General features: G+C 41.1%; 2 protein-coding genes across 2 annotated transcripts in view; one reads left to right on the top strand and one right to left on the bottom strand.

Annotated features, from left to right (window-relative positions):
• Positions 1–14,281, top strand: part of LOC125902179 (neurocan core protein-like) — a 63,450-nt gene extending 49,169 nt beyond the window's left edge. Inside the window, exons 14-20 of the mRNA XM_049598342.1 lie at positions 4,274–4,387; positions 6,052–6,103; positions 6,307–6,413; positions 6,813–6,895; positions 8,454–8,598; positions 10,949–11,131; positions 13,099–14,281. Coding sequence (XP_049454299.1) covers positions 4,274–4,387; positions 6,052–6,103; positions 6,307–6,413; positions 6,813–6,895; positions 8,454–8,598; positions 10,949–11,131; positions 13,099–13,217 — 803 coding nt within the window. The 3' untranslated portion in view covers positions 13,218–14,281. The remainder of the gene's footprint in view (positions 1–4,273; positions 4,388–6,051; positions 6,104–6,306; positions 6,414–6,812; positions 6,896–8,453; positions 8,599–10,948; positions 11,132–13,098) is intronic.
• Positions 14,282–16,933: 2,652 nt separating this feature from the next.
• On the bottom strand, positions 16,934–24,232 carry tm6sf2a (transmembrane 6 superfamily member 2a). Its single transcript, XM_049599094.1, has 10 exons — positions 23,771–24,232; positions 22,391–22,494; positions 22,207–22,304; positions 20,793–20,896; positions 20,617–20,699; positions 20,408–20,532; positions 18,717–18,818; positions 18,497–18,589; positions 18,283–18,402; positions 16,934–18,196 (listed from the first exon to the last, which is right to left on the bottom strand). The coding sequence occupies exons 1-10, from the start codon at positions 23,860–23,862 to the stop codon at positions 17,987–17,989; spliced, it is 1,131 nt and encodes a 376-aa protein (XP_049455051.1). The 5' UTR covers positions 23,863–24,232; the 3' UTR covers positions 16,934–17,986.
• Positions 24,233–24,589: the final 357 nt, after the last annotated feature.

Below are 24,589 nucleotides of genomic sequence, written 5' to 3' on the forward strand. Positions count from 1 at the left end.
CACATGTTGAATTTGCACGTGTGTGACTGTACCCCTATTGGTACATGCAGTTTGGTAATATAATGTACTGTACTTGTGCAGCTCTGCCCAACTATAACTTGAGCAGAGGTTGCATTGAAATAAAAATACCTTTGCAGGTGTGCAGGGGCTTTAAGTCCCTGGACTGGTATAAAAATGTCTAATTTGATGTAATGGTTAATTGTATTGGGTCATATTTAAATCCCTATTTAATTCATACAGTTATTCTGTCAAACACATTAAAGGTCACAATGATAAACTGTGACGGAGATCGCTATCCTCTCAATATCTGCATTTGTAGACCATCACATGTGTTGGAATTCAAAGAGCATATCTTTGCACTAATGTAAAGTATACATTGTTTTTCTGGGTTTATACATTACGTACCCATGATTACTTATACTGTGATTAAAGACTTTATCTATTCATATGTATTTCTGATTTTAAAACCAAACCATGCCTCTAATACAGTGACGCTTTTGTAGAGCACACTTGTACTGCAACACCTGCACACAGAGGTGCTGTGACACTTTGACATGAAGGTATTAATCTGCTTTAAGAATCCCAATTTGTTCCTTAACATATGCTCGGCTCATTAGGCTGCCATTCCTGGAAGAAGTGATCACTTTATTAATAAGTGTACAGTAACACACTGGTGAACACCTTAATACTTCCTGAGTGCCAAGTTTTGTGTGTTCAGTGTCACAGAAAGACAGACGGACAGACAAACAGACAATCAAACTGACAGCCAGCAGCTGATGCGTGGGTATGCTGGAGGGCTTAGTTATGGATTTGCAGAATTTGCAGTATTATCTCTCTGAGGAGCAGCTTCCCCTCTGCATAATGGATGAGAGGGACGAGGGGATCAGACTTTTTATGTCGAACAACAAAGAGCTGGACGGATTTTAATGGGGAGAGAGAGATGGTGGTGTGTGTTTAACTATGAGCTTACACATCCAGGGGTCATTGAAGGTCACGCTAGGCATAAGTAGCCAGGGGGCATTTCATGTATATATGACATATTTTAAATCATATGTTTGGTTTGTGGTATTATACAAACAAAAAAACTTCCTAATCACTTTGCAGAAAATCTAGCCTCCGCACTTTTTGGTGAAACACACTCATGTGTGATTTTCAGATTAATTTTCTTTTGCCTTGAACATTTGGAGATAAGGTAGCATCACTGTGCCCAAAATTTCATCTCTAATGAATGATTTATGTACAAATCAAATTTAAATCCACAAAGCCTTGATTCAAGTTATCAGAGTTGTTGTGCAGTGTCACCATAGTTTGGTAAATCTATGAAAAATTAAACTGCGCTGTTACTGTATCGTTCCTCATAGTGCAAAACTAGGACATTTTCAAATTCTCCACAGAGCGGCTTTAAGTGATTTAAACCAGTGAACCGAGCTGTCAAAGAAGGCTATTTCTTCAATAAGAAAAGTGACATTTGAGAAACTCTGCAGCTACTTATGCTCTTAAATTGCTATTTGATCTTACAGACAAACAACATTGTTTGATGGATCACACAGCTTCGAGCTTGTTGGAAGAGAAAAAGCATTAGCATAAATCTCTGGTTTCACTTCCTATATTTGTCCTCAAAAAACCGCCTCGGCTGCCATTTTTATAAACAGACAGACAGCCTCTGCTGTCAGATTAAAGTTAGATCAAACCTTAAACATTTTGAAGCCACAGCAAAAATGGGACTGATGCAAAAAAAAGTCCCACACTACAGCACCAGCCTGCAACTTGCTTTATTGATAAACCTCGATTTAGTCCAGAGTAGAAATGAATGTTTGCTTTTGCAGCCACTCCTCAGTCTGTCAAGTGAAACCAAGGTGAGCAGCACTGTCTCCTGAAAATTCTGTTTGTATACAACTAATGTAAAACAGCAAATACTTTGTGAGGGAAACGCATCAACGTATCTGGCAAGTCGCAAAAATGTTGATACTGAATGTATCTGTAAAATGTTCACTGACTAGATATTGTTTTCTGCCAAAATAGGGAAAGCTGCAGCACTGTAAATACACTAACTTTTTTATGAACATTTAACTGAAATTACTATCTTTCTCTTACCTCAACTTTGTTCCTGAAACCTAAGACAACCATTATCACAGTCTCACCGTAACCTAACTCCCTAACCGCACCCAAAGTGTGTTTGTTGCCAATACCTAAGACAGGTGTCTCGGCATGAATCCAAAGTTCTGGAGCCAAGGTCTTTCACTGTGTGCGCCCACCATCCTCCCCAACCACCTCCTGGCTGGATCCCACCTATCCCAGCTGACACTGGCCGAGAGGCAGGGTTCACCCTGGACAAGTCACTGGACTATCACAGGGCTGACACATAGAGACAGACAACCATTCACACTCACATTCACACCTACGGACAATTTAGAGTCACCAATTAACCTGCATGTCTTTGGACTGTGGGAGGAAGCTGGAGTACCTGGAGAAAACACACACTGACACAGGGAGTAGAAGCAGACTCCACATGGAGGGGCTCCCCCACCCTGGGAGGGAGGAACCCTCTTGCTGTGATCTGACAGTGCTAATCACTGCATCACAGTGCCGCCACAGTTTAACATACAAATAGAACTTCTACTGTAGGAGACAGGGTTATGTCACAATAATACAATATTCACTTTTCGTGGTCAGCAGTGATACCCCTTTATTCAACGTCATCGAAAAGGTTTCTCTCCTTGTTCCTGCACCTTACTTTGAAATATTTGGAGAATTTCAACCAAAAAATGACTTGGTTCAAAACCGAAAAGTTTGTTAGCTGTAATGAAAAATAAAAAGCAGATTTTTCTTGACCCGAAATGTGACGACATGTTACATTCGGCGGATTAGAAAGTCATCTACGTGGGGCACGGGTGGCTTAGTGGTAGAGCAGGTGCCCCATGTACATGGACTCCAGCCTGTGGCCCTTCGCTGCATGTCACTCCCTCTCTCTCTCCCCCCTTCACGCTTGTCTGTCCTATACATTAAAGGCTAAAAAGCCCCAAAAAAAATCTTAAAAAAAAAGAAAGTCGTCTACGTCTTCTTATCATTAATAGTTGGTCCATGCTTGTTTTTTGATAAAAACAAATATCTGGTAATCAGTGCGTTCTGCCATCTTGCACCAAAGTATTTTGAGCATTATACCAGTGGCATAAAATGGTCCTAAAATGACAATAGCTTTTATCATAATCATTTTTGGGACAATATATCATCCACCAAAAGTAGCTATGAGGCCTCGACGACAGTCTGAAATGAACGTTTTGTATAAGACCAAAGGTCATTTGAGTTTGATCTGTCTGACACATTTCGCTCTTTACAGCCACTGACCTTTTTCAGTGTTTTCAGCGTTTTGCTTTGAACTAAGTAGCCGTAAAGATTTGAGCAAATAGTTTGAGGTGAGTTTAAACTTAAAAGGAGCTTTCTTTGTGCTCCCTTGCTGTGAGTTTTAATAGATTTCTGCAGTCCTGAGGTATATCTGTTACTCCGGGTCCAGAAACCCCCCACAGTGGTGAAAGAAGATTACATGCCCTCCATTTACAATGATAAAGTGATATTTCATTGATCCCTGTGGAGAAATGTTCCTTTTGCTTGCTTTTTTTCCCCACAGAGAGGTTAGAGAGCACAGCAGCTCAGCAGCCCTGGAGCTGGTAGGGTATCTGTTGTTACTTAAGGCTTCTTCAGCAGGGTGGACAGCTGCCAAAATGAGGGCTTGAACCCAGATCCTCCGGTCAGGTCCATCCTCTCTGCTGACTACTCCACCAAATTTATGTCTATACTTAAACTGCTTTGAAGGAAAAGCAATGCAACGTGCTATTTCTCCCTCATGCAGCCTTTTTGTAAATGGAGACAATGGAAGAGAGACAAAAGAAGAGATTAGACGCATATCAAGCTAACCTTACATTCTGCAAATGCATAGAGAAGGATGTAATAACACTCAAAGGGCTTTTAGCGTGTCTCCCTCAGTGAGAGAATGAGGACAAATAGGGAATGTAAAGGGGATAAGACTGTGTGTATTCTGCTCACACCGTTTGAATTACGATACTATACTCACCAACATGGACGCACATCACTGTGTAAACCAGGACTAATGACCAGCTCATCTTGTGTTCACATTTGAATGGCAGCAGACGCCCACACACTTTCTTTATGAACAACACGTCTTCAGCAGAATGCATCCTTTCAATCTGAACTCTAATGAGATCTGCAACCCTCCTGCTCTTGCTGCCTCTTTTCTTTTTTTTCTCGCTCCTCACAGATGTTGATGACTGCCAGTCCGAGCCATGTGAAAATGGAGGCACTTGCATTGACAAGATTGATTCATTCCTCTGCCTTTGCCTGCCCAGTTATGGAGGAGACACATGTGAGAAAGGTGAGAGTGAGCATACTGCATCAGAGCACCGCCGTGTGTGCAACCACAGCAGTGAACTTGCTAAGGTTCTCGGTCATCTGATACTTGCAGGAAAAGGTTTGTCGCAAGCTGTGCTGTGTGTGGAAATAATCCTGATCAGTGTGCAGCATCTGTTACAGCTGTATGTCATAACACTGTATCACAGAGATGCATCTCTTGGCAGCTATCAGACACAGTGTATCTGTGTGTGTCACAGGGCTGCAGGGTGACAGATACTGACTGAAACTCCTGCAGGCACGACAATAGACACACTGTTTTCCAGGCATCAGTTTTCAGTCAGTATCCTGCATACAGTGCACGCACACAGGCTCATATGTTCAAGATATGTGTTTGGTGTTTTTGTGGTTCAAGAAAATTGCTGTGACTGTATAATGCATTGTACGAAGTTTAAAGCTGTTCTGTGGATTTTTGTTCAGGGTTGGGTGTTGTTTGAGTTTTTTCCTGATGCTGGTGCTAAAACAACACTTTAAAAAGGGTACCAGTACCACAACAGTGCCTAAGCTGAAAATTTAAACAAAGTAGAGCACAAAATGACGGTGAATTTATTGCAAAAGCAAATTCATCCTTGAAGTTTTATTTATACAACACTTTCCGAAACTGAATATAAAAAGTGTTCTGTAGGATACAGAAAATGGGAAAGAGGGAAATAAGACAATACATAAAAACAAGCAGGGTTAAAGGGACAACCCACAAATAAAATGTGTAAAATTAAGACATCAAGTCAAATAAAGCGTGCTTTGGAGGTGCTGGTTGGCAGATTTTGTGAACGTTGGATTGAGCCAGGCCAGTTGTTTCCCCCTGTTTCCAGTCTTAATGCTAAGCTTAAGTATATTAAATAAGTGAGTAAATAAAAGTCACAACCAAAGATGGGAGGGCACAGAAACAAGCCAGGGAAAACACGCAGGCAGATGGCAGTGTTGTTAAATACAGTACAAAATAGTTAAATGGAAGTGATCTGATATCAAAGACAATCAGATCAGGATTAGCATGAGGTAATCAAAGAGGCCTGCGACAGCAATCAACCCACCAATATGGGGCCGGCAGCCCATAATATGCATACATAGCATGAGGCAAAACACACGTGTGTCTGTTTGGTAGGTGGCGCTTATCACGTCCCATACCACACACTCACACCAACGTGCACACATGCGCTGATTCATCACCTCACTGGTTTCAGCCATCTCCAGCTCCAGATATGTCCTCCTTATGTGTGTGTGTGTGTGTGTGTGTGTGTGTGTGTGTGTGTCCCTGCCTTGCACTAGTAGTAATGAGAATTAATGAATATCTAACCTTTCCAGTTATAAATGAATCCACAGGCTTTGGTGTTATTAATGAATACTAATAGTGCAGGGAGAGGGCCACATGTGCTGTGAATTGAAAACGAGCCTGTGTAATTACAGTTCATGTATTTAGCTTCTCAAGATGCCAGAGTCATATATTTTAGTCTTTATTTGCCAAATGGGATGCAACGCTCGGTTTAAAAAAAGCTTCTTCTCTCCTCCCATCTTATACAGACCATTTTATCTTACTTGGTGTTCCCGCACTTAACTGCGCTTTCATGTGCCCTTCAAGAAATTATTTCAGCTTCTCTTACTTCCCCTCCTCTTTTCTCTTCATCTTCACAGACGTAGAAGGTTGTGAGCACGGTTGGCGAAAGTTCCACGGCCACTGCTACAGGTAGAAATGATGAAAAACTGTGCTGTTGAAATAAATATATTTACCTGCAACCACAGGTGCCTCATCTCTCTGCATTACTCTTTTATACCCTGGAGTTATCTGTGATATACTCTCCGCAGTGCTCTGTACCATTTAAAGTTGTCTTGCTGCGTAATGCATGAAATATGTATTTTTATATCCACTTTCACTGCGCTGTCCCACAGGTACTTCACCCACAGACACACCTGGGAGGACGCAGAGAAAGACTGCAGAGAGCACAGTGCCCACCTCAGTAGCATCATCTCGGCTACTGAGCAGGAGTTTATCAATGGTATGTGTGTATTTCTTTATTAAACAGCCTCCACATAACACACTTGTACAAATATTCACAAAGCAAAACCAGCATAAAAGACACAAATTCAGTCAAGGTTTCTGAATGTAGCTGAATCTTGATCTATTCAAAGCAAAGACAAGGTGTTGTGCATGAAACTGAGGCAGGAAACAGAATAAAAACTAAGAGTTAATTTATCTTATTTCCATAGTCCTGTGGATTTGTTATTCTACTGTTTGATGCAGGGAAGACAAAGCAAGACGAGGAAGTGAGTCACAGTAACATTATGCACAAATGGAGAGATACAGACATAGAAGGTGGAATAATGAAGAGGGCGAAGAACAGGTTCAAACAGATGGAGACAAGAGCGAGAACATGTTGTCTTGTTGTTTTTTACAGGTCTTGGTCATGACAACGCCTGGATCGGTCTGAATGACCGCACAGTGGAGGAGGACTTTCAGTGGACTGACAGCAACGATCTGGTCAGTGATCGGTTTTGAATTAAGCCGTCAACTCCAGTTACAAAGACTTGAAGGATTACTTCACCCCCCAACTGAGTATTTGAATATCAGTTGCTCACCACATGTTACACTGAATTCAGGAAGAAACCTTTTCTTGCATACCTCCACAGTGAAAGAAGAATCCAAAAATGGAGAGAATTGTTGATGAATTGAAGTCATAGGGGGCCGAAAGCAAGACTCCATTGACAAAAACAATCATTTTAACTCACAGAACACGGGAGCTGGTGGTCTACGGCTGCCTCGATTATTGTGTGACCTTGATAAATCTAAATCAGTGGTTCCCAACTGGTGGGCCGCAGTCCAAAAGTGGGTCTTGGGTGCATTCTGAATGGACTGCAAGTGACTCACGAATATGTCAAGTTTGAAATACAACGAATTTTTGGTGCATAGCTTTAATTTTGAAGTGCCTGAATTTCCTGCTGTAGAGTGAGTGACTAAAAGACAGCTACTTGACAGAGGCACCAAATTAGCTAACCACGACATGGCCAAATGCAAGTAAGACACTGAATATATTAAACTGTGTGGACCTTGGACTAATGACTAAGGAGAAATCTGGATCCTGTGACTGGACCAGTTGGGAACCACTGATCTAAACTATCCCTTTAAAACACTTTGGTCACATAATAACTCAAACAAACTAACTGATCGGGCATTCATAGACTAGCAGCTCCTGTGTTTAGCGATGTAAAATTGCAGTTTTTGTCAATGGAGTCTGGCTTTGAAGAGTTTTAGATAGTGAGGTTTTAACAAAAATGCATCTGTTTGAGTAGTACTGAGCGTAAGACTGGATAAATGAGACTTGGATCGTACTGCATGAGTTGTGTGAGAATTTGTAAAAGGCTTTTTTGATATATTTTTGCTGTTGTTAAACGTGAACCCCTATGACTTCAATTTATCAAGGATTTTCTGTTTTGGATTCTTCATTCACTGTGGAGGCATGCAAGAAAATCAAAGTTTGTAAGCTTTGATTGATTACCTTAATGACTAAATTAGTAATAATCAAAGCTAAAGTATTGAGAAAAAACATCCTTAGTTATAATTATTATTGATTAAATTATAACACTCAAGAATGATTGATCGGATTTGATAGACAGCCTTCCAACATCAGCAGACAACCCCACAAATGGCACCAGATTTGTGACTAAAATGTTGCTAAATCCTGAGCTGGGCAGAAGTACTTCAAACCATTGAGAAGAGCACATAGAAAAACACAAATTAAGAATCTCTTGTGGAATAGCCAAAACTGCTCTTACATTGGCACAAAGTTTTGTATTCACAGAGGACCCAATTGCTCATAGTAAGAAACTGAAAGAGAAAATTTGTTTTCAAGGCCTTCAAAGCTTTTCATTTTTAGCATTTTAATTTAAGCTCTGTCCCCATTTATGTGCAAGATTTCATGTTTCATATTTCCTCTTAAAATGTTCATCTCTGCTTTAAACAAGATTGGAGCCTCCCAGTCTGATGGTGCTGACAAATGAAAGCAACTGCAGCTGAATTCTGTTGTTTTCCTGTCGTGCAGGTATATGAGAACTGGAGGGAGAGCCAGCCGGATAACTTCTTTGCGGGTGGGGAGGACTGTGTGGTGACCATTGCCCATGAGGACGGCAAGTGGAACGACGTGCCCTGCAACTACAACCTGCCCTACATCTGCAAGAAAGGCACAGGTACTGAAATACTGCCGGACTCAGTGTAACCAAACAGCACACCAAAAGCTTGTTTGACACGTTCAGGTCCAGTGTGACTTTGTCAGCAAATCAAAGCCCAATCATTTCACGAGGAAAGATTTTTTTTTTGCTGTCCTTATACAATGTGGTTGCGTGTGTGTTATTTCTGACCAGCTGGCCACCTGTTAGTCATCACTGCTCATCATCAGTTTTTGTGCTCTTAATGCAGAACAGATTGGTCAGACTTCAGTAGTCGTTTCATATCACTTGCACCCTTTCTGCATTACAGAAGTATTTCACTGCTAGAAACAGTTTTCATAAAACTGAACTGTCTATGCAGCAGAAGGACACAAATACTTATGAAACTGGTGCTACATGACCAGAGGAAACAGAGAAAAGGGCTGTGGCAGCCGCTTCTGTTCAAGAGGTAGAAAACCTGCAGCTACCAGAATGCACTGTGCTGCACTGAACCAATAAACTCTTGTGCAGGTGGGTGACGTAATGCCATTTGGTTTTGGCTTGTCCGAAAAACAATATGGCAGCCAGCTGGTAACAAATGATCTCATATTATAGTTAAAGAATATGCTAAAATGTGTTTCTGAAAATATTTAGGTGAGAAAACACCTTAAGAGGTCATACACATGATCGCCAGCTTTCAAGAGTGCAGCAGCAGGTTGCATCTGAGGTTGCTAAGCAACCTTAACAAGCACCATATCATAGCCTGTTTACCTGAAATCCTGAGTGCAGAGCTGATCTTCCTCCAGGCGCTGTTAATTAGTGTGTAGGCATATCATCCGAGGGACAGATGAAAAGCTCTGAGGACTCTGCATCAAAATGATCAACATTTTCATATTTACCACAGACTGAATATTTACAGATGAAGGGAAAGATATCTGGCTGTGATTGGTTGTTTCTCATCACATGACATGCAGTGTATGCTGCTGTGTTCCAAAAGTTGAACTCTGTTTATCTCAGGGCGCAGCCATCTCACCCTGAGAAACAGGCACTCTCCCCTAAAAGAATCTTGCTTTATATTTGATCAGTGCTGGCTAGTTTCAGTGTTCGACCTCATTTTTTTCAGCCTCCGCTTTTACAGTATGGTACCCACTTCCTGTTCACAGATTCTCATAATACAGCTAAACAGTGCACTAACATGTGTTTCCAAAAACAATTTAGATGAGAAATAGGCAATACAGTTACAGGATCTTGGTTTATGTTTGATCAGTGCTGCCTAGTCTTACAGTTAGATCTGAGTTTGAGAGAGACAGAGGGGGATGGCTCTCCCTCAATCTGCTTCTATACTCTTTGTGTCTGTGGTGGTGGCAGGCGTACATGAAACAGCCCTAAACAACCCTAGAGCCAGCTAAAATCTGCCAGATGACGCAGGGAGATCTGAGTCTTGGCAAGATGGAGGGAAGTTTACCCTAGTTCATTTCAACATACTACCCACATTGGTATGATACAAAGCTGGTTGAAAATCGGCAAGATATCTCTTTAAAGGCCACAGCTGCAGATGCTCCAAAAAAAAAGAAAAAAAAGAAAAAGACGACGAACACAATCTTAAGTGAAGATTGTGATTCAGTCTCAAACCTGTATTGATTTCTGAGAGCAATATCAATCTCAATCTTCCTCTTATTGCCGTCTCCCTCCTCGGGGCTCACTTACACTTGTCCAGACAGCAGAAGCGTTAGTTGCAGTTATTGCCAATTACCGTCTTGTTCACAAATATGATCTGAAATTCCTCTCCTAACACTCTCCCACACCTTCCCTCTGTGACCCGACTCAGACAGCCTCAGTGTGAGGGCAGTGAGCTTGTAGGATGCAAAGAAAAGCTAAAGACCAGGATGCACTGCAGAGACGGAGAATGGTCAGGAGGAATTAGATAAAGATGGAAGAGGACATGGAGAAAAGGATTAAGTAGTTTAAGAGTGTTTGTTTGTCTGGCTGTGGGCTCGTGGCTCTGTGGTTTGGCTGTACTCCCTGTCTACTGCAGAGACCCATTACCTCCTTCTGGCCTCAGCACAGCTATGCTCAACATTCAGACACAGCAACAAGGCTGCCATCTACAGGTCAAACACATCCACAATATTGTGCCTTGAAAATTTAATTTGGTCAGAACAGAGCAATATGGACAGCGTACAAATATTTGTCTCTTTTGCTGTAGTCTATTTATATAACAGATGCATAATAAGTGGACAGCTATGATACGGGGATTTTCAATACCGAGGGTCATACAAATTTTAGATTTTTGACACCATATACATCTCAGGATTTATGTGAGATAGAAGCTGAATATATACCAACCTTCATCTGTATGATTTATACAGTTTGATCTGATGATTTTCTGCAGTGTTGTGTGGGACCCCGCCCGCAGTGGAGAACGCCCATTTGATAGGTCGGCGGAGATCTCACTATGACATCCATGCAGTGGTACGCTACCAGTGCTCTGAGGGCTTCTTTCAGCGCCACATCCCCACCGCTCGCTGCCGGGCTGACGGGAGCTGGGAGAGACCCAGGATCATCTGCACAAAGTGTAAGTGTTAAGTGTCCATTTTGATCCTTTGTCATGTGTCATGCATGTAAACGCTCTTTTTTTACAAAGTGGTTGGAGGTTAAAAATTATCAGTATTCGTTTTTTAATCAGTTGTAATCAATTAATTGCTCATCTGATAACCTTTTAAACCCTTTGCAAAGTTGTCATTGTAAATAATTTGTTTATGTTGGCTTTGTGGTTGTATGTAGCCCCATTACTGGTCTTTAGGTGTTATGATGCTCATATTCAGAGCAGTGTACAATACAGTTAGTGTAGCAGTAAAATGTGATTCATTCCTTTGAGTCACTGAAATTAGAATTAACTAAACTCACTTGTCACTACATACTGGCCACAATTCTTTATAAATGTTATAAAAAAGATTTAAAGGGTAACTTAGTATTTTTCAAAGTGGCCCCTATATACATGTTTTTGTGTCTAAGTGACTATTGGAGACAACGATTTTTTAAATTGGTCCAATCTGGACAAATGAAACAGGCTGCAGTGTATCCACTCGGGGCATTTGTGCATTGGCTTTTACGTCCACTAAAAGTTATTATTATAAGTGTCTGACACCATTATGGAAAGGACCCTACAGAGAGTAAGATTGTGTCTTTTCAGCTGAGAAACAGCCCCAAAATCACTACCGTCAAACCCACCAGACTCCATTTAAATAAACAGGAATTTTAGCTTATATAGAACCAGCATGATTTCACATCTGACTGGGCGAATTTAAGATTTATTTTAACCAAACTAGAGTTGGTGATTGTTGGAACAATGGAAATACAAACCAAGATGGTTCGGTGAGTTTTATTTTGTTTCTTTTGAGGTTGAATGAAGTGAGTTTTGTGATGATAAAATTACTGTTTATTTAAATGGAGTCTGGTGGGTTTTGACGATGGCGAATTTGAGGCACTTTCTAGTTAGACGACAAGGATCATACTCTTTAACAAGACATCTATCTCTGTGGGGTCCTTTCCATAATATTGTCAGATACTTAAAATAATCATCTGAGCCTGTCAGCAGCAAAAACAGGCACTTTAAGTGGATGTAAACTGACAGTGCACATTTGAATTTATTGAAAGGATAACCCCTTGAACTGTAGCTTCTCATTTCCAAGGACAGACACAGACACAAAAACATACAGACAAAACTGCATTACATCACAAACATACACTACAAATACAGACATCTTGCTCACCATCTTCCACCCACACCCCCTGCCCTCAGCTGGTGTACATAAAATTAGAATTGGACATCATGACCTCTAATAGTTACATAGCAGTTTTCAGTATGACATTTTAAAAACATGAGCAGGTTGTTTTGAGATATGAATATAAGGAAGTCCTGAGGCAGCGGAAAGAGGTAGCAGATCTGAAGAAAAGAAGATTATTAAACCAGTCAGATGGAGCTTTGTATTGGAAAGACCTTCGTCCAACTTCTTTGAAAATACCGGGGACAAAGGTAAAGGGTTATTGCGTATGTCTGAGTGGATATGAGGAATTACATGGAGTCAAAAACTGTTTCAAATACGAGGGGCAATCGAAATGAACACATTTGCAAATGAATTGAATCCAGTGAAATTGCCATCTATATTTAGGCTGCAGCCAGTTCACTGATTCATACATGAAGCAATGATGAGCTCAACATGGACACCTAACAGCGTAGCGATGTAGAGAATTATACATTAAAGGGTTTAAGATGAGTGTCAAATGTGTTTTGATAGACAATGTCAGTATAACCAATGATAGGTAACTGTGAAATTATTCTTTTCCTGATCTGAAATGTGAAACAATTAATTGATCGATAGAGTGACTCAGACAACCAGACACTCTTTTAATAATAAAGTGAATATGGGGCTTAAAAGAGAGTTCTGGGTCGATCCAAAGTCCAAGATATTTGAACGAACCTAGTTGTGTATCTACCACAGTATATGTACAACATAAAACCCATTTGTTTCCCTCCTTTAGCCCGGCGATCACACCGGTACCGACGCCACCACCACAATCAGCACAACGAACGCCGCGGCCACAGGAGACACGGAGGAGAGGGACACAAGGCCAGAGAGGACACACACAGCTACTACTGAACCAAATAATATAACATCTGCAATGCCTAGGTGCTAACCATGGCCCATAAATAAAGACAGTAGTTCACATCACCCTCATTTCCTTTCCTGCTTCTACAGTTTATCTCCATAACCTCTATATCCCCGAGTTTGGGTGTTTTGATGCTTCTTTTTGTTTTCCTGCTTCCTTTAACCGAGGTCCATGCGAACACTAACTATAACACTAACTCTTATTAACGCCCTCCCTCCATAACATCTCAGTACAGTAAATCCTCCTCCTGTATATGAACTAAAACCCTCCCTCGGTCTGTCAGACTGACAGCAGTGTGTGAGCGTGTGTGAGCGTATGCATGTAAGAGAGAAACTTAGAAAAGTGTGGAGTCACTTTTTTTTGCAAAGGTCTGCTTGTTCTACATGAAAAATGACTCTCATCCTAGTATTCTGTTTACAAAGCACAGATGTAATTGATGCAAGATAGCATTCAGTCCCTGGTGACCCTGAGCTTTTTGTATGTGTACTGTAGCTGTTACTTTTTTCCATAGAGCACCTGAATAGCTGGTCTGTTTTATTCTACTGACATGCTTTTTTCTAATATTTGCTATGTTTTTGTGTTATGTTACTATTTATTATGAATTGTTTGCTAGTGAAGATGCTTTCTTTTTTTACTTATACTGCAGAGAGCCGATGTAACATCATTTTTCTATACCAGTATATAAGTCCAACAACGAACAATAAACTAAATTAATCATTTGATTGCCACTAATCTCTGTATTGTAAATATTGTGGTGTTTGTTATTGGCTGATCCCTGATCAATAGCTGGACCTTGTCTAATCAAATAGATCCCCCCTCCCAACCTCATAAGCACTCTCAGCTAATGAATATGTCCCGTTGGCATAGATAGTGTGGATGGGATTATACAATACTTTCTGAGATAACCACTTGATTGTATCTGAATTGCTAAATCTTTCAATCTTTGCACGGCTATATATTTACATGATGGGTAGAATGTCACTATTTTTTGTCTTTGGTCCCTTTGATATTTGATCGGTCATCCACTTTTTTGGTGTTCTTATGACTTTTTGTCCTGCTGTTGTATTCCATTCTTAATAAAGTGAAAAAAATGAACAACAGCACTTCTGATTGTTTTTATTTGATTTTTCAATTCAAGCATTTATCATGCGCATTTTTTTTTAGCACTACAATATTTTGGATGGATTACCATGAAATGTGGTAGATATTCATGGTCCCCAGAGGGTGCTGCAGTCCTTAAACTTAGAAAATATTCAATGCTTCTAGACTTTTGGTTCCCTCGTGCTAAACACGGAAACTCCTTCACCTCCATTACAGTTTTGTTGTGTCCATACTCACACTCTCATAAACTATATTCAAACTTTCCAAATTGTAGATAGGCTATTTTTCAGTTGTAGTTAAATTGGAAGCTTCGTGTTGGTGATGAAGTCATGCGATCATGGTCTACATCTTGTTCGTTTATAGCCTAACATTAGCTTTTCTGGCAATTGCATCTTCGCAGTGATGATCCCAGTCAAAGACGCTCATTAAGGCCCAAGCTGTCCTACAGTAGCTGGAAGGGGCCCCACCAAGGGAAGGTTTGGGGCAGCAGTAGTGGACTGCAGTGGTTCCCAACTGGTCCAGCAACGGGGTCCAGACTTCTCCTTAGTCATTAGTCCATCTTAGTCTAATACATTCAGCATCATACTTGTGTTTGGACATGTTGTCAGGCTAGTTTACTGCCTCTCTCAAGTAGCTGTCTGTTAATCACTCACTATATACCAGGAAATGGCACTTCAAAATAAAAGCTCTGTGCTGGAAATTCAGTGTACTTAAAAACTTTTTACAAACATGACATGTTTGCAGGTCACTTGCAATCCATTCAGAATGGACCTGTGACCCACTTTTGGACCATGACCCACCAGCTGGGAACCCCTGGTGTGCTTTATAGTGACTTATGGGACAGTTGTCATTGCAAAATGTGCCAATATCAGAGGCAATCAGGGGCCCCGTTTCCTAATTGTTGTCTTTTTGCATCTATTCTTAAAACCTTTTTTAAAAAAGTTGTGTTCATCTGTAAAAAAAAAAAAAAATGTTGCTGTACAAACAGTGTAGGTCAAGTTTCATAAACTTTAGTTTGCCATAGAGCTTATTTTCTACAATTAAAAAAACAAAAAACGTTGGGGCATCCAGTAGGCTAGTTTACCTGGTAGATTGGGCACCCCATGTACGAAGGCTATGTCCTTGCCGCAGCAGCCATTGGTTCAATTCCAACCTTTGGTACTTTGCTGCATGTTGTCCCCTCCCTCTTTCCCACTCACACTCATCCTGTCCTATCTAAAAAAAAAAAGGCAAAAAAGCTAAGCTAAAAAAGTTAAAGTCATTGCTGCAGTACTCTGACTTTGGTGATACCTGGCTGACCACTATGAGGAAATATGTTATTTTGAGTATAAGATCTCAACAATACTGAATGGATTGTCATAAAATTTGGTACAAAGATTAATTGCCCTTACAGTATGAATTATTACATATGTGATTCCCCCATTTTCCCAACCATAGCGTCACCATCAGGTCAAAACTTTAATTTGTCCAACATAACAGCATTCAGGTAGCTGAATGTAGCTTATGTTTGGTGCCGCTTAGCAAATGTTAGCAACCTAAAACAAATATGGTGAACAAGATATAAGCTGATAAACATCAGTGTGTTAGCATAATCATGTTAGCATTAGCATTTAGCTAAAACACCACCTCCTAGCCTCACACAGAGCCAGCAGCATGGCTGTGGACTTTAGTTCTGCTGTAGTGGAGTGTGTACAGGTCCCATAATCCATTACTTTGAGACAGGAAAGTGCTGTTGTGTTTAGAGATTGTTTCTATCGTGTCACCTTGGTACCCCAGCAGATGAAACTTGATCAAACCCCTTTATTTTGGCTTTATCTTTCCGAGCTTTGCTGCTCACTTCATATTGCACTCTACACAGCCAGCAATAGTTTCATCCTGTTTGCTTCACAAGGCAATTTTCTCATCTCTGTTGTGTCTGTGAGCAGAATATTTTAAGAGAGAAGGATGGCCCACCAGGTGAGTAGGACATAGAAGACTGTTTGCCAGAATGACTCACAAACCAACAGAAACCCTGCTGTCAAAATAACCATCCAGTTTTCTTCTGGTGAATTACAGTTTGATTTGAATCTGATATTGCAGCCACAGAAGTCAATCTAAGGTTCCTCCCTCTGTGGTTCTTTGCTTATCTCTGAACGGGATTAATTTAGGGCGATATCTTGGATTTAATAACACTTTTAATAAGTCCAGGCAGCCCCTCTGGCCCCGTATGAGAAACAAGAAACTCATTAACATTTTCTGTTATCTTGGTTTTTTGTTTGTTTTTCATTTAAAACCACTTGGATGCCTAGTGTTTTTCTACTTGTCTAAAAGCTGATTTTCTGTTACTTTCCTCTCCTCTGCCATATTGCAAAAACGTGTTAAATTGCTTTATTCATTCATGTATTTCCTAATGTCGCAATTGCCAAAGCCATGGACGGCTGACTGACATGTCTCGTGATCATTCGTGCTGCTGCTGTGTGTGACAGTTCACCTAAATCCAGGGTTCACCTCTTATCAGCAGCCTCAGCAGAGTTAAGTGGGCCGGCAGTTCACCCTAAGGGTTCACCGCACATAGGGCACGATGACATCACCATCCAGAGACAATATTGACAATGACAACTTTATTATTTTAAAGTGCAGACAAACATCAGCTAAGGCACTCACAGATAATACTCAAATAATCTGTACCCCATACAAAAACAAGCCCAATTCAGTGCTCCGTTTGTTTTTATTGTACAAAATAAAGTGGGTTATGAAACATGGAAACTTCTCTAAGATTCAGTTACAACTAGAGCTGATAGCGAATAATTTATTAGTTGATACACACGACTGCTTTGAACTGTTTCAGCTTCTCCAGTGAGGGGATCTGCAGCTTTTTTTCCCCATTTCATATAATTGTAAACTGAATATCTTTGGGTTTGAGCTGTTGGGTCAGACAAAACAATCTGAATATGTCACCTTTGGCTTTTGGAAATTGTGATGGATATTCTTCATTATTTTCTAGACTAAATTAATCAAACAATTAATCAGAAAGTAAGTAGGTAGTTGCGGCAGCGGTGACATAATGTAGGATCGTCAAATATTTTGCACAATATAAAGGCACCAGGTGGTGTATTTCCTTCATTAAATTCTCCACTTAAATAACATTTGCTATTATTTCCCCTAACAGAAACTCTTCAGCCTTCACAGCATTCAGTGTATCTTCTTCTTACATTCAGCTGAACAATGAAAACTCTGATCGTTTCCACCGACTGTCGATATTAGATCAGTAAAAATAAACTTCAAGCTGTGAGATGTGATGTGGATTTCTGCTCAGAAACAAGAATAATGAGGACTGTCGCTCTCCAGTCGTGTGTTGCCAAACTGTGATCCAGTTACAAGATTCCAACTGGGTATCTACATGAGTCACCTGAAAGCTGATCACAGTCCTCAACTCCCATCAACAGCCTTCTTATCAGGGTCCAATAGTCCATGCAGGGAGTGCTGTTGCAGCTGCTGCTGTGCGAGGTGACTGATTCTGAACAGTTGACTCAGAGAGTAACGTTTTTAGATTTCCTCTGGGTTAAAGCTTGAAAAATTGTGTGTTTAATGCAGTTTGTGCGCCAAAGAGAGTCCCCAGAAAACATTAGCCTTGTCACAGCGTGAAGTATTCCTCGACAGTCTGTGGCTGGTGTGTGGTCTAGTTTTTCTTCTTCTCGTTGTTGCTCTGTCCCTTGGGAATAGGTTTCATAAAATAAGCGGGGTTAGTGCGGCAGCGTAGGGCCAGAAGAGCCGGCACAGAAGCCAGCAGCACATTGAGGGTGATAACAGGCCACCATTTGTCTGCTGGGACTCGGTACGTGAAGGGAGTGCGGGAGTGCAGAGATGCTCCGATATGGCACCACTGGGTCTGAGAGAACAGCAGGAGGAAGTCAGCTTTATGCTGTATTTTGCTTTTTCAAGGAATATTAATAACAGCAAAGACGTAACAGTTACCTGGGACATGGCCCCAGCGAAGAAGATGGTCCAGTCCAGCATCCAGGTGCAACCAGGTGTTTTCAGACCATAGATAAAGACAGTGAGCAGGGGCAGAGCATAGAACAAATACACCAGCATCTGCAGGAGAGGTACACAAAAAGATCACTCAGCATTTTGAACAAAAGCATTTAGTATGTTTAGTTTAATTTGGTGTATTTCTCTCCAGACTGACCATAACCCTGGGAAAGCCAACTGGGTCTTTGAGGTAAGGCTCATACTGGTAAATGTAGGTGAAACAGGTGTCCAGAGGACAGTCCAACACCACCTGGAGCAGAGCAGGAGGAGCGAGTTATACTAGCAATACTGCACATGTGACCCAATGTCTCGCTGAGTTCATTCAGAAGCAGTAATGCTGGATATAAATACAAAAGCTCACAGGTAGTTTTACTCACAAAGCCTCTGAAGACAGAGAAGGCCATTGCTCCGAGTAACACAAGAGACAGAAGCAGGTCAACAGGTCGAGACAGCAGGCTTTTCTTCTGCTCCATTGAAATCTAGTCAACAAAGGAAAAATTTCGGTGCATGTACCATACATTCAGTCACTTAAAGATTCTGTATATGACATTCAGAACACTAATAAAGCAGAAAACAAGCATTTGCTATGTAAGGATACAGTGGAGTAATAGTGTCCTGACCAGAGAATGAAGTTGCGCTCCCTCTGATTGTGCTGTGATCTGAGCTTCTCTGTTCTTTGTTGTGATAGACGGTCCATGTTAGTGCATGGGAGTGTGTATCCCAGTGGCTAGCTAATCCCCGCCACTTTGCACTATATTCATATGGAGGTGATAGCGGCGATAGTGTTGTCACAAAGCTGTATGGTCTATGTGTTGGTCAAGAAAAATCTTTATCACAGCTCTTTTAAAAGGGAAATTTCAGGTTATTTCAACCTGTCTCCTATCATCCTAAATTTGTTTCAAGTGACTAGTGACATAAAAATAATAGTTAGCATGTTAGCCGTTAGCCTAGATACAGCCGGGGCGCATTAGTAGCGTCAGACCTGTTAAAATTTAAGTGAACGGGCATACTTAAAGTGCAAAGTTAGTCCACTGAACAAGCTTTTTTTCCACAAAGACCACCTCATATCGTTAGGATAAATGTCAGAGAACATATAGAAAACGACATCTAAACGTGTTGTCTTACCTTACCGGTGTGCTGCTATGTCGCTATGACGCTACTATGCGCCCCTAGGCTAACGGCTAACATGCTAACTATTATTTCTATGTCACTAGTCACTTGAAACAAATTTAGGACGATAGGAGACGGGTTGAAATAAACCGAAATTTCCCTTTAAGGCCCAGACTGGCAAAAAAGGCAGACTGTTGAGTCGCCTCATGTTGCCAAAAAGTTGCACTCAAACACATGGCAAAGACTGCAGCTAATGGCCAACTAGCACGTACATTCTGCGCCTGCATAAGAGGAAATAACTATCCATTCAAGATGCTTGTTTGCTAGTTAGCACATTAACAACACAACCCAGCATTGAAATAATAAATGATATGTACCGTGAGCTAGCGAGCAATAACAAACAATTACGAACCATTTCTGCTAACGAGCTCAGTGACTAAAAAATAAATAAATAAATATCGATATCAAACAACAGCTGACCGTTGACTGATGTTTCAGGGCCCTTTTACGTCCTCGTGTGGGACAAAATGCGTTTAGGTTAAAAAAAACAAAAAAACAACCAATAATATATTTGGCTACTCTATTTTTATTGCTCACAAATTCAGGCCAATATTGGCATCAGCCTCAGAAATCCATCATTAGTCAGGTTGTGATATAATCATGCAAGCAAATAAGCACATATTTGTCATTCTTCTATGGCAGAGGTTCTCAAACTGGAGGCTGGTACCCAGACAAGGGGGCTAAAAATAACAAATGTCTGCTTCACAACATGCGGTTTTATTTCTTGTACGTTTGTACCTTTGCTTTTTTCCGACTGTAAAGATTAATGCTGCACAGTTCTACCTCTTCAGTCTGCTGACAATAGCTCAAATAAAACAATCCGATAAGGAAAAGGGTTGGACGCCACCACTCTATAGATATACAAAATGTCACAAAAGTCTTAACAGCTGAGATTTACCTTGTCTGCAGTGACAAGTGGCATCTCTCTGGGTCTGCTAAAGAGCACCGAGGCCGCCCAGAAAGGCAACACAAAGAAGGGGATGTTCCTCCAAAAGGCTGGTTGAATGTTTGATCCATATTTACCTGCACAAACAGACACATCAATAACAAAAAACAGACACAAACCCACTCAAATGATGTGATGAATCAAACGCAGGCAGCTCTCACCAATAACCACTCCTGGGATGTGAACAATTTGATGGGCGATCGCGGAGCCCGCCCACAGCAGCCCCAGGCTACGATAGGACTTCCTGCATGGACAGAAAATCAACAGCTCTCATTAGAGGGCTCAACGAACACAAAGTGGATGGGTTTCTGATGGTGATGGTGATGCTGCAGCTTACCCTTTGAACATGCGGTGGATGATGGTGAAGAAGAGGGCCAAGTGAAAGATGCCCTCCCAGTAAGACATCATCACAGCATAGGCGGTACTTAGATGAGGCTCACCCTGAGGGGATGGCATCACATGATGAATTTCAATGGTGAACTCTTATGCTTATTCTAGGTTTATATTTCTATTTCAGGCTTCTACTAGAACATGTTTACACGCTTTAATGTTACAAAAACACTGAAACACTATAGCGCCTGTCTCCTTAAGCCAACCTCCAAAAAAGCCCAGTCTGCTCTAACTGGTCCACTGTTCTGGGTCTTCAATATCAGCGCTCTCTGCATCTCTGCACTGTCATAGCAACCATTGTCATTGACTGTAAAGGAGAATAACAGCACTCTCTATGGTGAAAAATCACCAATAAAAGCTTCTAAACTCAACTGGACATGTTTTGGCAGGAATATAGGATCCTAGTAGCATAGGCTGCCAGATAAAGCAGGGGTTCTCAAAGTTTTGATGACTAAATGCCAATTTAGGGAGCCAGCATATGACGGTGGGTCACACAGCCATGCAGCATTTTTTCCATGATGGCTTTGCCATCTTACTTCCACAAAACTGCAGAGTTGTCCCAAATCGCTAAATCAGGGTATATGCAGGAATCCTGAGGTTAATTTCAATACCTTTTAAAGACTTTTTTAAGACCTTCCAAAAAAAACCTTAAAAAAACCTCATCACCACTTCAAGCTGTCATTAGCAGAAACGCATCTTTAACTCACTAAACAGTTGTAGTTTGCAATTAAATCTATGGAGCACAAACATACAACAGAACTCAGATAAGATGAGAAGGATTTTTTATTGTCTGTTGCTCCTCTGTTTGGCACCTGGAGGTGCGCCATTGCGTGATGTCACACAGGTACGTGCACGACCCCGAGTGGCAGTCCGAGTGTGCCTACCTACACATCGTTGTTTGTAATAGTCGCGAGGAGGAAAATAAATTATACATTCATGGATACTTTTTGTCAGAGCTTGAATGCCAAGAAAATTTAATACTACATAAAAATATAAAATCGCAATTAAGACTTTTTAATACTTGTTAAGGGCCTTAATTTTCCGACTTTTGATTCATCAACTTTTAATACTTTTTAAGACCCCGTGGGCACCCTGTAAATAAAGCTAACAGCACTAGCGCTGATGACCGAACGTAATTCCTGTGACAGTCATGCGATGCCACAAGTTGCCATGCAACCAAAGGCTTACTACAAGTTCAGCCCTAACTAAACAAATGCTTGTTAGGAGGGCACAGAAAACATGAAAAAGCATAAAAAGGTCCCCTTTAACTTATGACATTTAAAGGCCTGAAATCCATACCATCATTAAGAAGTCATCTGAGACGAGAGAGGAAAGGTGTAGCTCAGTGTGAGTCATTTTACCTTCTTCAGGTAGAAGCCCATGAAGCCAGAGATGAACCCATCATGCTCTAAAGCATTAATCAGACCCACCATGCAGGTAAAGCAAAACTCTGCAAACACTGCACAGATGCAAAGAGGCACAGTTAAAAAACAACCTTCATATCACTGATGGTGGATGTTGAAGTGTGTGTTTGTCTGGTTGTACCGTAGAATAAGGGGTCCACTTTCATCTTGTCTGGCACAGTGAAGGGGAGGAGGGCAAGAACTAATCCCAGGACGACTATTTCCATTCCCAGGATAGGAAGAGGTCTGAAAATAAAGGTGAGAGGTCATACATCAATTTGCATCAATTTTGAAGGAATTTCCATTTCTGACATTTTATTCATCAAGTGATTACGGAATTAATCCAGAACATTAAAAATAATTAGTTTCAAAATGCTAGCCGTGCTTTGATATAATTCAAAGTTGTTCATAGATTGCACTACTCTCCCACTGGACTTCAAAACATATTCAAAGATGTTTCACCCCTCTGTGTGAAATGTTCGAAAGATCAACAAACTCGGTCTCAATAATTCATGCAATGCCATGGGCTGCAAACTTTTGTGGGCATTTATTTGCCTTTTTGGCTATGGCCTTCATGAAGTAGTTTCTCCCTGCCTCTAACCGCACTATTTGGTCATCTGTCTGTCCACACTGCTAGCAAGAAAACTGATGCTTCAGTTTTGGAAATCTGAGAGGCTTGATATGTAGCCGAATGTATTAGATCATGATTTACATTTAGTGAAAATTAGATTCACCCTGTCAAACAGAGAGGGACTGTGTAAGAAAATCTGGCGACAGGTCGTTAGTTTGACTGAAGAATTAAAGTGAATGGATAATGGTTTAACAGGTCACTGTACCCTGGTGTCATATCAATACCCTTCCACTTGACACAATGACTTATGTGGAATCTTCTACCACCAATGCTCCATTTTGCTTTGTTGGTTGGGATGTTGATAACCATAGACACCATTTCATCAACTCCATAACCTAAAACTTTCCACGATTTTCTTTTGGGAAAAATCTCAAAAGGGCCCAAACTGCTCTGCTTATTTGCAAAATCCCACCCACTCTCACTTAGACATCAAAGTCAAAGACTTTTCACTGACTTTAAGGTTTTCTTTGGTGAAATTCAGGTTCCCAGTTTTGTTAAACACAGGTCAAGTTCTGTACACCTTTCAAGATCTTAAGTAAAGAAACCATAGTGAAGTCATCACTTAGAAGTGCACTCTTAAGGGACCAATAGGAAACACTGATGAATTTTAAAAGCTTCACACTCACTGCAGTTTACTTTCAAGAGTTCCTTAAATTCCCCAAACGTTGTGCCGAAAGGATTAAATGATTCTTGTTTTCTGTGTTGGTTTAAGAATCTCAACAGTGACTTTAAACGAGGTTACCTCGGGATAAACACGCCCTCGCTAAACCTCCTTTTCCCTCGGGCTGTGGGCCGCTTCATAAGCCTATTAATATCACCGTGCGATGCCTCCATACAGCAGGCCGAGATCAGAGTGAAATTATCAAGTCAGTGCATGGCAAGCACACTTACTCCTGAAGAGCTGGGATGTTGTTCATGGCGTACAAAATTCCAGGAGCGCAGAGAGACAGGATCAACACGCAGACTTCCACCGGCGGCCTCATTGTTGAAAAACGTGTTGTTTGACCTGTTTCTAGAAAGAAATGTCCGCTAAACGCTAAACACGCTTGGATGTGAAGCGAGGCATGTTAGAAGCCAATGTCCTCTCCGCTGCCACCGAGGGAATGAGGTAATTAAAAGGAGTGTCACCTTCGATGCCTTTTGATCTGTGATGAAACATCTGCTGCTCCAGTAAGTCTGCTATCTGATGGGTCTCAAAGTTCAGCTCAGGGCAGGTGTCGCGTCTAATGAGTGAGTTTAAAGTGAGAGCGGTGCAAAGTGCACCAAATTGACTCCTGGGTTGTGCGTAATGCGTAAAATACGCATTTGTCTTAATGAAAACAAGCACTTTGGTGTTACAGGTTGCAACTGATTGCTGCTAAACTGTCTGCTGTGCAGTTCCACATGGCACTGGGAAACCATTTAAACCATTCGACTGCTCATTCACCATTCAGTGTATGCTTGTACAGACTGCCACCTGGTGGAAGAGCGCAGTGCTGACCTTTATTTTCTTAAATGGCTTTTTTTTTCAGGACACTGAATTTCACCTGTGTGCTTTGGCTTTCTAATTCCACCCTGTTTATACATTCTAGGTAAATGAGATGAGTGCGTAATGGGAAAAAAAAATCCCGGCCATGCTGCACATGTTGAAGTATTGTCTGGGCTCCTGTGGCCCCTGGGGTTCCATTAAGGAGCCATCTGTCCTGTTTGGTGTAAGATTAAGAACTCCTC

The sequence above is a fragment of the Epinephelus fuscoguttatus genome, linkage group LG15, assembly GCF_011397635.1.
Source record: "Epinephelus fuscoguttatus linkage group LG15, E.fuscoguttatus.final_Chr_v1".
In the NCBI taxonomy this organism is placed as follows: Eukaryota; Metazoa; Chordata; class Actinopteri; order Perciformes; family Serranidae; genus Epinephelus; species Epinephelus fuscoguttatus.